The following is a 13,906-nucleotide window of genomic DNA, read 5'->3' as shown; positions in this document are numbered from 1 at the left end:
CCTGTTGTATTCAGCATTTCACTGTGAGGTCTACTACACCTGTTGTATTCAGCATTTCACTGTGAGGTCTACTACACCTGTTGTATTCAGCATTTCACTGTGAGGTCTACTACACCTGTTGTATTCAGCATTTCACTGTGAGGTCTACTACACCTGTTGTATTCAGCATCTCACTGTGAGGTCTACTACACCTGTTGTATTCAGCATCTCACTGTGAGGTCTACTACACCTGTTGTATTCAGCATCTCACTGTGAGGTCTACTACACCTGTTGTATTCAGCATTTCACTGTGAGGTCTACTACACCTGTTGTATTCAGCATCTCACTGTGAGGTCTACTACACCTGTTGTATTCAGCATTTCACTGTGAGGTCTACTACACCTGTTGTATTCAGCATTTCACTGTGAGGTCTACTACACCTGTTGTATTCAGCATTTCACTGTGAGGTCTACTACACCTGTTGTATTCAGCATTTCCCTGTAAGGTCTAGTACACCTGTTGTATTCAGCATTTCACTGTAAGGTCTACTACACCTGTTGTATTCAGCATTTCACTGTGAGGTCTACTACACCTGTTGTATTCAGCATTTCACTGTGAGGTCTACTACACCTGTTGTATTCAGCATTTCACTGTGAGGTCTACTACACCTGTTGTATTCAGCATTTCACTGTGAGGTCTACTACACCTGTTGTATTCAGCATTTCACTGTGAGGTCTACTACACCTGTTGTATTCGGCATTTCACTGTGAGGTCTACTACACCTGTTGTATTCAGCATTTCACTGTGAGGTCTACTACACCTGTTGTATTCGGCGCACGTGACAAATAAACTTTGATTTGATGCCATGCCATCTGCCCGGGATTCATCCATGAAGAGCACACTTCTCCTGCACGCCATTGGCCATCGAAGGTGAGCATTTTCCCACTGAAGTCGGTTATAAAATACTTTGGTTGTGTACAGTTTCAGCAGCTGTCCGCTATACCAACTAAAGGGAACTAAGGTATATGTGTTGTTATTAGGCCTACTGACAGTCCGTACTGATAGTGACTAATACACTAGTATGTGGACACCTGCTCGTCAAACATCTCTTTCCAAAATCATGGGCATTAATATGGAGATGGTCCTTCCCCTTTGCTGCTATAACAGCCTCCACTCTTCAGGGAAGTCATTAATATGGAGTTGGTCCCCCCCTTTGCTGCTAATAACAGCCTCCACTCTTCAGGGAAGTCATTAATATGGAGTTGGTCCCCCGCTTTGCTGCTATAACAGCCTCCACTCTTCAGGGAAGTCATTAATATGGAGTTGGTCCCCCCTTTGCTGCTATAACAGCCTCCACTCTTCTGGGAAGTCATTAATATGGAGTTGCCCCCCCCCCCCTTTGCTGCTATAACAGCCTCCACTCTTCTGGGAAGTCATTAATATGGAGTTGGTCCCCCCCCCCTTTGCTGCTATAACAGCCTCCACTCTTCTGGGAAGTCATTAATATGGAGTTGGTCCCCCCTTTGCTGCTATAACAGCCTCCACTCTTCAGGGAAGGCATTAATATGGAGTTGGTCCCCCCCTTTGCTGCTATAACAGCCTCCACTCTTCAGGGAAGTCATTAATATGGAGTTGGTCCCCCCTTTGCTGCTATAACAGCCTCCACTCTTCAGGGAAGTCATTAATATGGAGTTGGTCCCCCCCCTTTGCTGCTATAACAGCCTCCACTCTTCTGGGAAGCCATTAATATGGAGTTGGTCCCCCCCTTTGCTGCTATAACAGCCTCCACTCTTCTGTGAAGGCTTTCCACTAGATGTTGTAACATTGCTGCAGGGACTTACTTCCATTCAGCCACAAGAGCATTATCGAGGTCGGGCACTGATGTTGGGCGATTTGACCTGGCTCGCAGTCGGCGTTCCAATTCATCCCAAAGGTGTTCGATGGGGTTGAGGAGAGGGCTCTGTGCAGGCAAGTCAAGTTCTTCCACACATCTCAAAAAATACATTTCTGTGTGGACCTCGCTTTGTGCACGAGGGCATTGTTATGCTGAAAAAGGAAAGGGAATTCCCCAAACTGTTGCCACAAAGTTGAAAGAAGAATTCACTGGAACTAAAGGGCCCGAACCATAATTCCTCCTCCACCAAACTTTACAGTTGGCGCTATGCATTCGGGCAGGCATCGTTCTCCTGGCATCTGCCTAACCCAGATTCGTCTGTCGGACTGCCAGATGGTGAAGCGTTTCCACCGCTCCAGAGTCCAACGTCGGCGAGCTTCACACCACTCCAGAGAAGATGTTTCCACCGCTCCGGATCGGCGAGCTTCACACCACTCCAGCCGACGCCTGGCATTGCTCATGGTGATCTTGGCTGCTCGGCCATGGAATCCCATTTCATGAAGATCGCGACGAACAGTTCTTGTGCTTGACGTTGCTTCCAGAGGCAGTTTGGAACTCGGTAGTGAGTATTGAAACAGAGGACAGGCAATTTTTTAAATTTTTTTTACGTGCTACACGCTTCAACACTCGGCGGTCCCGTTCTGTGAGATTGTGTGGCCTACCACTTTGCAGCTAATCCGTTGTTTCTCCTAGACGTTTCCACTTCACAATAACAGCCCTTACAGTTAACCGGGGGCAGCTCTAACAAGGGCAGAAATGGGACGAACTGACTTGTTGGAAAGGTGGCATGCGATGACGGTGGCCACGTTGAAAGTCACTGAGCTCTTCAGTAAGGCCATTCTACTGCCAATGTTTGTCTATGGAGATTGCATGGCTGTGTGCTCGGTTTTATACACCTTTCAGCAATGGGTGTGGCTGAAATAGTCGAAATCCACTAATTTGAACGGGTGTTCGCATACCTTTGGCCGTGTAGTGTATTTAGCGTGATAGAAACAGGAAACAGCTTATAATGAAGACAGTCAAGGGTCCATCGCTGCAAGTTAAAAGGCCGTACAATTTAAATTCTGCATAACAGCACCGCATTTCATGAACTGTAATGTGGGTAAGTTGATATGCTTGAGCTGGTTTTCATATGAATGGCTTTATATATTAATACAGTGTATCTGTAGCCACGCCTCCATTAATACAGTGTATCTGTAGCCACGCCTCCATTAATACAGTGTATCTGTAGCCACGCCTCCATTAATACAGTGTATCTGTAGCCACGCCTCCATTAATACAGTGTATCTGTAGCCACGCCTCCATTAATACAGTGTATCTGTAGCCACGCCTCCATTAATACAGTGTATCTGTAGACACGCCTCCATTAATACAGTGTATCTGTAGACACTAGAGGTCGACCGATTACGATTTTTCAACGCCGATGCCGATTAATCGGCCGATATAATATAATACATCAATAAAATCAATTTAGCCTCAAATCAATAATGAAACATGTTCAATTTGGTTTAAATAATGCAAAAACTAAGTGTTGGAGAAGAAAGTAAAAGTGCAATATGAGCCATGTGAAAAAGCTAATGTTTAAGTTCCTCGCTCAGAACATGAGAACATATGAAAGCTGGTGGTTCCTTTTAACATGAGTCTCCAATATTCCCAGGTAAGAAGTTTTAGGTTGTAGTTTTTAAAGGACTATTTATCTCTATAACATTTGTATTTCATAGACCTTTGACTATTGGATGTTCTTATAGGCACTTTAGTATTGCCAGTGTAACAGTATAGCTTCCGTCCCTCTCCTCGCTCCTACCTGGGCTCGAACCAGGAACACATCGACAACAGCCACCCTCGAAGCAGCGTTACCCATGCAGAGCAAGGGGAACAACTACTCCAAGTCTCAGAGCGAGTGACGTTTGAAACGCTATTAGCGCGCACCCCGCTAACTAGCTAGCCATTTTACATCGGTTACACCAGCCTAATCTCGGGAGTTGACAGGCTTGAAGTCATAAACAGCGCAATGCATTGCGAAGGGCTGCTGGCAAAACGCACGAAAGTGCTGTTTGAATGAATGCTTACAAGCCTGCTGCTGCCTACCACCGCTCAGTCAGACTGCTCTATCAAATCATAGACTTAATTAATTATAACATAATAACACACAGAAACACGAGCCTTAGGTCATTAATATGGTCGAGTCCGGAAACGATCATCTCGAAAACAAAACGTTTATTATTTCAGTGAAATACGGAACCGTTCCGTATTTTATCTAACGGGGGGCATCCCTAAGTCTAAATATTCCTGTTACATTGCACAACCTTCAATGTTATGTCATAATTACGTAAAATTCTGGCAAATTAGTTCGCAACGAGCCAGGCGGCCCAAACTGTTGCATTTACCCTGACTCTGCGTGCAATGAACGCAAGAGAAGTGACACAATTTCACCTGGTTAATATCGCCTGCTAACCTGGATTTCTTTTAGCTAAATATGCAGGTTTAAAATTATATACTTCTGTGTATTGATTTTAAGAAAGGCATTGATGTTTATGGTTAGGCACGTCGGAGCAAAGACGGTCCTTTTTCGCGAATGCGCACCACATCGATTATATGCAACGCAGGACAGGCTAGTTAAACTAGTAATATCATCAACCATGTGTAGTTAACTAGTGATTATGATTGATTGATTGTTTTTTATAAGATAAGTTTAATGCTAGCTAGCAACTTACCTTGGCTTCTTACTGCATTCGCGTAACAGGCAGGCTCCTCGTGGAGTGCAATGTAAAGCAGGTGGTTAGAGCGTTGGACTAGTTAACCGAAAGGTTGCTGGATCGAATCCCCGAGCTGACAAGGTAAAAATCTGTCTTTTTGCCCCTGAACAAGGCAGTTAACCCACTGTTCCTAGGCCGTCATTGTAAATAAGAATTTGTTCTTAACTGACTTGCCTGGTTAAATAAAGGTGTAAAAAATGAATAAATATATATATATATATTTTTTAAACGGCAAATCGGTGGCCAAAAATACAGATTTCCGATTGTTATGAAAACTTGAAATTGGCCCTAATTAATCGGCCCTTCCGATTAATCGGTCGACCTCTAGTCTATATATACACTGAGCTGGGTGAACCTACTACCCGTCACGGCTTTAAAAGCAGTGGACTGTTATAAGGACAAGTGCACACTTTGTAGGGAGTGTAGATGAGAACACATGTAAAAAAAAAAACTCAGTCCCTCTGTAGTGAACTTCCTGCCCGTGGTTGGTTACCACGGTTACCGACCTAGGCCAACAGGGGTCAAACTCACACAAAGTGCTGTTTGAGTTTCACCGCTCAGTAAAACCCGCTGAACAAACGTTCACGACGCAGCGGAAAGGAAGAAACAGCGGAGGCATTTTTGATCATTAGAGGTGACTTCAATCTTAAATATTTACCTTCATATATTATCTACAAAAGCACATCATGACCGTTTGTACACAGAGACTGATGTCTGCAACATCAGAGACAGCTGAACATATATATATATACAGGTTGCTTTGTATTCAAATAAATCCCACACAGCACAGCGCCCCCCAGTGGCTCGGAGGAGCCATCCATCTAAAGCACTACACCTGAGGTTCATAAAGAGAGGAGCAGACAGCCCACAGAGGGTTCTCCTCTGGTACCAGTCAGACTGGGTCCATACTGATGGGTCCATACTGATGGGTCCTCTGGTACCAGTCAGACTGGGTCCATACTGATGGGTCCTCTGGTACCAGTCAGACTGGGTCCATACTGATGGGTTCTCCTCTGGTACCAGTCAGACTGGGTCCATACTGATGGGTCCTCTGGTACCAGTCAGACTGGGTCCATACTGATGGGTCCATACTGATGGGTCCTCCTCTGGTACCAGTCAGACTGGGTCCATACTGATGGGTCCTCTGGTACCAGTCAGACTGGGTCCATACTGATGGGTCCTCTGGTTCCAGTCAGACTGGGTCCATACTGATGGGTCCTCTGGTACCAGTCAGACTGGGTCCATACTGATGGGTCCATACTGATGGGTCCTCCTCTGGTACCAGACAGACTGGGTCCATACTGATGGGTCCTCCTCTGGTACCAGACAGACTGGGTCCATACTGATGGGTCCTCTGGTACCAGTCAGACTGGGTCCATACTGATGGGTCCTCTGGTTCCAGTCAGACTGGGTCCATACTGATGGGTCCTATGGTACCAGACAGACTGGGTCCATACTGATGGGTCCTCCTCTGGTTCCAGTCAGACTGGGTCCATACTGATGGGTCCTCTGGTACCAGTCAGACTGGGTCCATACTGATGGGTCCTCTGGTACCAGACAGACTGGGTCCATACTGATGGGTCCTCTGGTACCAGTCAGACTGGGTCCATACTGATGGGTCCATACTGATGGGTCCTCCTCTGGTACCAGTCAGACTGGGTCCATACTGATGGGTCCTCTGGTACCAGTCAGACTGGGTCCATACTGATGAGCCCTCCTCTGGTACCAGTCAGACTGGGTCCATACTGATGGGTTCTCCTCTGGTACCAGTCAGACTGGGTCCATACTGATGGGTTCTCCTCTGGTAACAGTCAGACTGGGTCCATACTGATGGGTTCTCCTCTGGTACCAGACAGACTGGGTCCATACTGATGGGTCCTCTGGTACCAGACAGACTGGGTTCATACTGATGGGTCCTCTGGTACCAGTCAGACTGGGTCCATACTGATGGGTTCTCCTCTGGTTCTAGTCAGACTGGGTCCATACTGATGGGTCCATACTGATGGGTCCTCTGGTACCAGTCAGACTGGGTCCATACTGATGGGTTCTCCTCTGGTTCTAGTCAGACTGGGTCCATACTGATGGGTCCATACTGATGGGTCCTCTGGTACCAGTCAGACTGGGTCCATACTGATGGGTCCTCTGGTACCAGTCAGACTGGGTCCATACTGATGGGTCCTCTGGTTCCAGTCAGACTGGGTCCATACTGATGGGTCCTCTGGTACCAGTCAGACTGGGTCCATACTGATGGGTTCTCCTCTGGTTCTAGTCAGACTGGGTCCATACTGATGGGTCCTCTGGTACCAGTCAGACTGGGTCCATACTGATGGGTTCTCCTCTGGGTCCAGACAGACTGGGTCCATACTGATGGGTCCTCTGGTACCAGTCAGACTGGGTCCATACTGATGGGTCCTCTGGTACCAGACAGACTGGGTCCATACTGATGGGTTCTCCTCTGGTACCAGACAGACTGGGTCCATACTGATGGGTCCTCTGGTTCCAGTCAGACTGGGTCCATACTGATGGGTTCTCCTCTGGTACCAGTCAGACTGGGTCAATACTGATGGGGGTCCTCTGGTTCCAGTCAGACTGGGTCCATACTGATGGGTTCTCCTCTGGTACCAGACAGACTGGGTCCATACTGATGGGTCCTCTGGTACCAGACAGACTGGGTCCATACTGATGGGGGTCCTCTGGTTCCAGTCAGACTGGGTCCATACTGATGGGTCCTCTGGTACCAGACAGACTGGGTCCATACTGATGGGTTCTCCTCTGGTACCAGACAGACTGGGTCCATACTGATGGGTCCTCTGGTACCAGTCAGACTGGGTCCATACTGATGGGTCCTCTGGTTCCAGTCAGACTGGGTCCATACTGATGGGTTCTCCTCTGGTTCTAGTCAGACTGGGTCCATACTGATGGGTCCATACTGATGGGTCCATACTGATGGGTCCTCTGGTACCAGTCAGACTGGGTCCATACTGATGGGTCCTCTGGTACCAGACAGACTGGGTCCATACTGATGGGTTCTCCTCTGGTACCAGTCAGACTGGGTCCATACTGATGGGTCCATACTGATGGGTCCTCTGGTACCAGTCAGACTGGGTCCATACTGATGGGTCCTCTGGTTCCAGTCAGACTGGGTCCATACTGATGGGTTCTCCTCTGGTTCTAGTCAGACTCGGTCCATACTGATGGGTCCATACTGATGGGTCCTCTGGTACCAGTCAGACTGGGTCCATACTGATGGGTCCTCTGGTTCCAGTCAGACTGGGTCCATACTGATGGGTCCTCTGGTACCAGTCAGACTGGGTCCATACTGATGGGTCCTCTGGTTCCAGTCAGACTGGGTCCATACTGATGGGTCCTCTGGTACCAGTCAGACTGGGTCCATACTGATGGGTTCTCCTCTGGTTCTAGTCAGACTGGGTCCATACTGATGGGTCCTCTGGTTCTCAGTCAGACTGGGTCCATACTGATGGGTCCTCTGGTACCAGTCAGACTGGGTCCATACTGATGGGTCCTCTCTGGTACCAGTCAGACTGGGTCCATACTGATGGGTTCTCCTCTGGTACCAGTCAGACTGGGTCCATACTGATGGGTCCTCTGGTACCAGTCAGACTGGGTCCATACTGATGGGTCCTCTCGGTACCAGTCAGACTGGGTCCATACTGATGGGTCCTCTGGTTCCAGTCAGACTGGGTCCATACTGATGGGTCCTCTGGTACCAGTCAGACTGGGTCCATACTGATGGGTCCTCTGGTACCAGTCAGACTGGGTCCATACTGATGGGTCCTCCTCTGGTTCCAGTCAGACTGGGTCCATACTGATGGGTCCATACTGATGGGTCCTCTGGTACCAGTCAGACTGGGTCCATACTGATGGGTCCTCCTCTGGTACCAGTCAGACTGGGTCCATACTGATGGGTCCTCCTCTGGTACCAGTCAGACTGGGTCCATACTGATGGGTCCATACTGATGGGTCCTCTGGTACCAGTCAGACTGGGTCCATACTGATGGGTCCTCTGGTACCAGTCAGACTGGGTCCATACTGATGGGTTCTCCTCTGGTACCAGTCAGACTGGGTCCATACTGATGGGTCCTCTCGGTACCAGTCAGACTGGGTCCATACTGATGGGTCCTCTGGTACCAGTCAGACTGGGTCCATACTGATGGGTCCTCTGGTACCAGTCAGACTGGGTCCATACTGATGGGTCCTCTGGTACCAGTCAGACTGGGTCCATACTGATGGGTCCTCTGGTACCAGTCAGACTGGGTCCATACTGATGGGTCCTCTGGTACCAGTCAGACTGGGTCCATACTGATGGGCTCCTCTGGTACCAGTCAGACTGGGTCCATACTGATGGGTCCTCCTCGGTACCAGTCAGACTGGGTCCATAGTGATGGGTCCTCTGGTACCAGTCAGACTGGGTCCATACTGATGGGTCCTCCTCTGGTACCAGTCAGACTGGGTCCATACTGATGGGTCCTCTGGTACCAGTCAGACTGGGTCCATACTGATGGGTTCTCCTCTGGTACCAGTCAGACTGGGTCCATACTGATGGGTCCTTCTCTGGTACCAGTCAGACTGGGTCCATACTGATGGGTCCTCTGGTACCAGTCAGACTGGGTCCATACTGACTGGGTCCATACTGATGGGTCCTCTGGTACCAGTCAGACTGGGTCCATACTGATGGGTCCTCTGGTACCAGTCAGACTGGGTCCATACTGATGGGTCCTCTGGTACCAGTCAGACTGGGTCCATACTGATGGGTCCTCTGGTACCAGTCAGACTGGGTCCATACTGATGGGTTCTCCTCTGGTTCTAGTCAGACTGGGTCCATACTGATGGGTCCTCTGGTACCAGTCAGACTGGGTCCATACTGATGGGTCCTCCTCCTTTCTCCAGCAGTGTTAACTCCACAGGTTTATCAAGCTACTCAAAGAGGCCTTGGAGTTGGATCACCAAGCGTCTGGTGTGTTCAGTGTTCTCCGGCGGGAATATGTGGTGTTATCCAGGCTGACCTCTGACTGGACCACAGACAGGGGGCGGGGCCTGGGAGAGGCGGGCTGGGGCAGAGAGCCAATCACTAGGGAGAAGAGCACGAAGACTTCCTGCCTGAAGAAAATCTAAGAGAGAGAGGAGAGAGAAGATGGAGGGAGATTAGGATAAACTAAGGTACAGTCAGTAATCAGGTAGTGGGATTAGATGGAGGGAGATTAGGATAAACTAAGGTACAGTCAGTAATCAGGTAGTGGGATTAGATGGAGGGAGATTAGGATAAACTAAGGTACAGTCAGTAATCAGGTAGTGGGATTAGATGGAGGGAGATTAGGATAAACTAAGGTACAGTCAGTAATCAGGTAGTGGGATTAGATGGAGGGAGATTAGGATAAACTAAGGTACAGTCAGTAATCAGGTAGTGGGATTAGATGGAGGGAGATTAGGATAAACTAAGGTACAGTCAGTAATCAGGTAGTGGGATTAGATGGAGGGAGATTAGGATAAACTAAGGTACAGTCAGTAATCAGGTAGTGGGATTAGATGGAGGGAGATTAGGATAAACTAAATTAGTCATTAACCAGGTAGTGGGATTAGATGGAGGGAGATTAGGATAAACTAAGGTACAGTCAGTAATCAGGTAGTGGGATTAGATGGAGGGAGATTAGGATAAACTAAGGGTACAGTCAGTAATCAGGTAGTGGGATTAGATGGAGGGAGATTAGGATAAACTAAGGTACAGTCAGTATCAGGTACTAGGGTTAGTGGAGGGGATTAGGATGGCTAGGGTACAGTCAGTAATCAGGTAGTGGGTTAGTGGAGGGGTTAGGATAACTGGTACAGTCAGTAATCAGGTAGTGGGATTAGATGGAGGGAGATTAGGATAAACTAAGGTACAGTCGTATCGGTAGTGGGTTAGTGGAGGGGATTAGGATAAACTAAGGTACAGTGGGTAATCGGTAGGGGATTAGTGGAGGGAGATTAGGATAAACTAAGGTACAGTCAGTAATCAGGTAGTGGGATTAGATGGTAGGAGATTAGGATAAACTAAGGTTAGTCAGTAACCAGGTAGTGGGATTAGATGGAGGGACTGGGATACTAGGGGATAGTGGTAGGGTACTAGGTATAGGGGTTAGTGGTAGGGTACTAGGGTTATAGGGGTTAGAGATAGGGTACTAGATTAGTGGTAGGGTACTAGGGTTATAGGGGTTAGTGGTAGGGTACTAGGGGTTAGTGGTAGGGTACTAGGGGTTAGTGGTAGGGTACTAGGGTTATAGGGGTTAGTGGTATGGTACTAGGGTTATAGGGGTTAGTGGTAGGGTACTAGGGGTTAGTGGTAGGGTACTAGGGGTTAGTGGTAGGGTACTAGGGTTATAGGGGTTAGTGGTATGGTACTAGGGTTATAGGGGTTAGTGGTAGGGTACTAGGGTATAGGGGTTAGTGGTATGGTACTAGGGTTATAGGGGTTAGTGGTAGGGTACCAGGGGTTAGTGGTAGGGTACTAGGGTTATAGGGGTTAGTGGTAGGGTACTAGGGGTTAGTGGTAGGGTACTAGGGTTATAGGGGTTAGTGGTATGGTACTAGGGTTATAGGGGTTAGTGGTAGGGTACTAGGGTATAGGGGTTAGTGGTAGGGTACTAGGGTTATAGGGGTTAGTGGTAGGGTACTAGGGGTATAGTGGTAGGGTACTAGGGTTATAGGGGTACTAGGGTTATAGGGGATAGTGGTAGGGTACTAGGGTTATAGGGGCTAGTTGTAGGGTACTAGGGTTATAGGGGCTAGTGGTAGGGTACTAGGGTTATAGGGGTTAGTGGTATGGTACTAGGGTTATAGGGGATAGTGGTAGGGTACTAGGGTTATAGGGGTTAGTGGTATGGTACTAGGGTTATAGGGGCTTGTGGTAGGGTACTAGGGTAATAGGGGATAGTGGTAGGGTACTAGGGTTATAGGGGTTAGTGGTATGGTACTAGGGTTATAGGGGATAGTGGTAGGGTACTAGGGTTATAGGGGTTAGTGGTATGGTACTAGGGTTATAGGGGTTAGTGGTAGGGTACTAGGGGTAAGTGGTAGGGTACTAGGGGTTAGTGGTAGGGTACTAGGGTTATAGGGGTTAGTGGTATGGTACTAGGGTTATAGGGGCTTGTGGTAGGGTACTAGGGTAATAGGGGATAGTGGTAGGGTACTAGGGTTATAGGGGTTAGTGGTATGGTACTAGGTTTTATAGGGGTTAGTGGTAGGGTACTAGGGTTATAGGGGTTAGAGATAGAGTACTAGGGTTAGTGGTAGGGTACTAGGGTTATAGGGGTTAGTGGTAGGGTATTAGGGCTAGTGGTAGGGTACTAGGGTTATAGGGGCTAGTGGTAGGGTACTAGGGTTACAGGGGCTAGTGGTAGTGTACTAGGGTTATAGGGGTTAGTGGTAGGGTAATAGGGGATAGTGGTAGGGTAATAGGGGATAGTGGTAGGGTACTAGGGTTATAGGGGTTAGTGGTAGGGTACTAGGGTTATAGGGGTTAGTGGTAGGGTACTAGGGTAATAGGGGTTAGTGGTAGGGTACTAGGGTTTTAGGGGTTAGAGATGGGGTACTAGGGTTAGTGGTAGGGTACTAGGGTTATAGGGGTTAGTGGTAGGGTACTAGGGGCTAGTGGTAGGGTACTAGGGTTATTGGGGTTTTGTGGTAGGGTACTAGGGTTATAGGGGTTAGTGGTTGGGTACTAGGGTTATAGGGGCTAGTGGTAGGGTACTAGGGTTATGTGGTAGGGTACTAGGGTTATAGGGGCTAGTTGTAGGGCACTAGGGTTATAGGGGTACTAGGGTTATAGGGGATAGTGGTAGGGTACTAGGGTTATAGGGGCTAGTTGTAGGGTACTAGGGTTATAGGGGCTAGTGGTAGGGTACTAGGGTTATAGGGGCTAGTGGTAGGGTACTAGGGTTATAGGGGATAGTGGTAGGGTACTAGGGTTATAGGGGCTAGAGGTAGGGTACTAGGGTTATAGGGGCTAGTGGTAGGGTACTAGGGTTATAGGGGTTAGATATAGGGTACTAGGGTTAGTGGTAGGGTACTAGGGTTACTGGTAGGGTACTAGGGTTATAGGGGATAGTGGTAGGGTACTAGGGTTATAGGGGTTAGTGGTAGGGTACTAGGGTTATAGGGGCTAGTGGTAGGGTACTAGGGGTTAGTGGTAGGGTACTAGGGTTACTGGTAGGGTACTAGGATTATAGGGGTTAGTAGTACGGTACTAGTTGTTAGTGGTAGGGTACTAGGGTTATAGGGGTTAGTGGTACGGTACTAGGGTTTTAGGGGTTAGTGGTAGGGTACTAGGGTATAGGGGTTAGTGGTAGGGTACTAGGGGTTAGTGGTAGGGTACTAGGGTTATAGGGTCTAGTGGTAGGGTACTAGGGTTATAGGGGCTAGTGGTAGGGTACTAGGGTTATAGGGGATAGTGGTAGGGTACTAGGGTTATAGGGGTTAGTGGTAGGGTACTAGGGTTATAGGGGATAGTGGTAGGGTACTAGGGATTAGTGGTAGGGTACTAGGGGTATAGGGGCTAGTGGTAGGGTACTAGGGTTATAGGGGTTAGTGGTAGGGTACTAGGGTTATAGGGGATAGTGGTAGGGTACTAGGGTTATAGGGGATAGTGGTAGGGTACTAAGGTTTTAGGGGCTAGTGGTAGGGTACTAGGGTCAGTCAGAGTACTAGGGTTAGTGGTAGGGTACTAGGGGATAGTGGTAGGGTACTAGGGTTATAGGGGTTAGTGGTAGGGTACTAGGGTTTTAGGGGCTAGTGGTAGGGTACTAGGGTTAGTGGTAGGGTACTCGGTTTTAGGGGTTAGCGGTAGGGTACTAGGGGTTAGTGGTAGGGTACTAGGTTTTATAGGGGTTTGTGGTAGGGTACTAGGATTATAGGGGTTTGTGGTAGGGTACTAGGGTTATAGGGGTTAGTGGTAGGGTACTAGGGTTATAGGGGTACTAGGGTTATAGGGGTTAGTGGTAGGGTACTAGGGTTATAGGGGACAGTGGTAGTGTACTAGGGTTATAGGGGCTAGTGGTAGGGTACTAGGGTTATAGGGGTTAGTGGTACTAGGGGTTAGTGGTAGGGTACTAGGGTTATAGGGGTTAGTGGTAGGGTACTAGTGTTAGTGGTAGGGTACTAGGGGTTAGTGGTAGGGTACTAGGGGTTAGTGGTAGGGTTCTAGGGTATAGGGGTTAGTGGTAGGGTACTAGGGGTTAGTTGTAGGGTACTAGGGGTTAGTGGTAGGGTACTAGGGGTTAGTGGT

At 48.4% G+C, this 13,906-nt stretch overlaps 1 protein-coding gene across 1 annotated transcript in view; it reads right to left on the bottom strand.

Annotated features, from left to right (window-relative positions):
* Nucleotides 1-9,283: 9,283 nt before the first annotated feature.
* LOC106575054 (serine/threonine-protein kinase 24) overlaps nt 9,284-13,906 on the bottom strand; it is a 29,711-nt gene continuing 25,088 nt past the window's right edge. The window contains exon 10 of the mRNA XM_082963229.1: nt 9,284-9,758. Coding sequence (XP_082819355.1) covers nt 9,719-9,758 — 40 coding nt within the window. The 3' untranslated portion in view covers nt 9,284-9,718. The remainder of the gene's footprint in view (nt 9,759-13,906) is intronic.

The sequence above is a fragment of the Salmo salar genome, chromosome 16 (genome assembly GCF_965601325.2).
Source record: "Salmo salar chromosome 16, fSalSal1, whole genome shotgun sequence".
Classification (NCBI taxonomy): Eukaryota; Metazoa; Chordata; class Actinopteri; order Salmoniformes; family Salmonidae; genus Salmo; species Salmo salar.
Note: the sequence above shows the minus strand (reverse complement) of the source record. Positions and strands in the feature narration are given on the sequence as shown.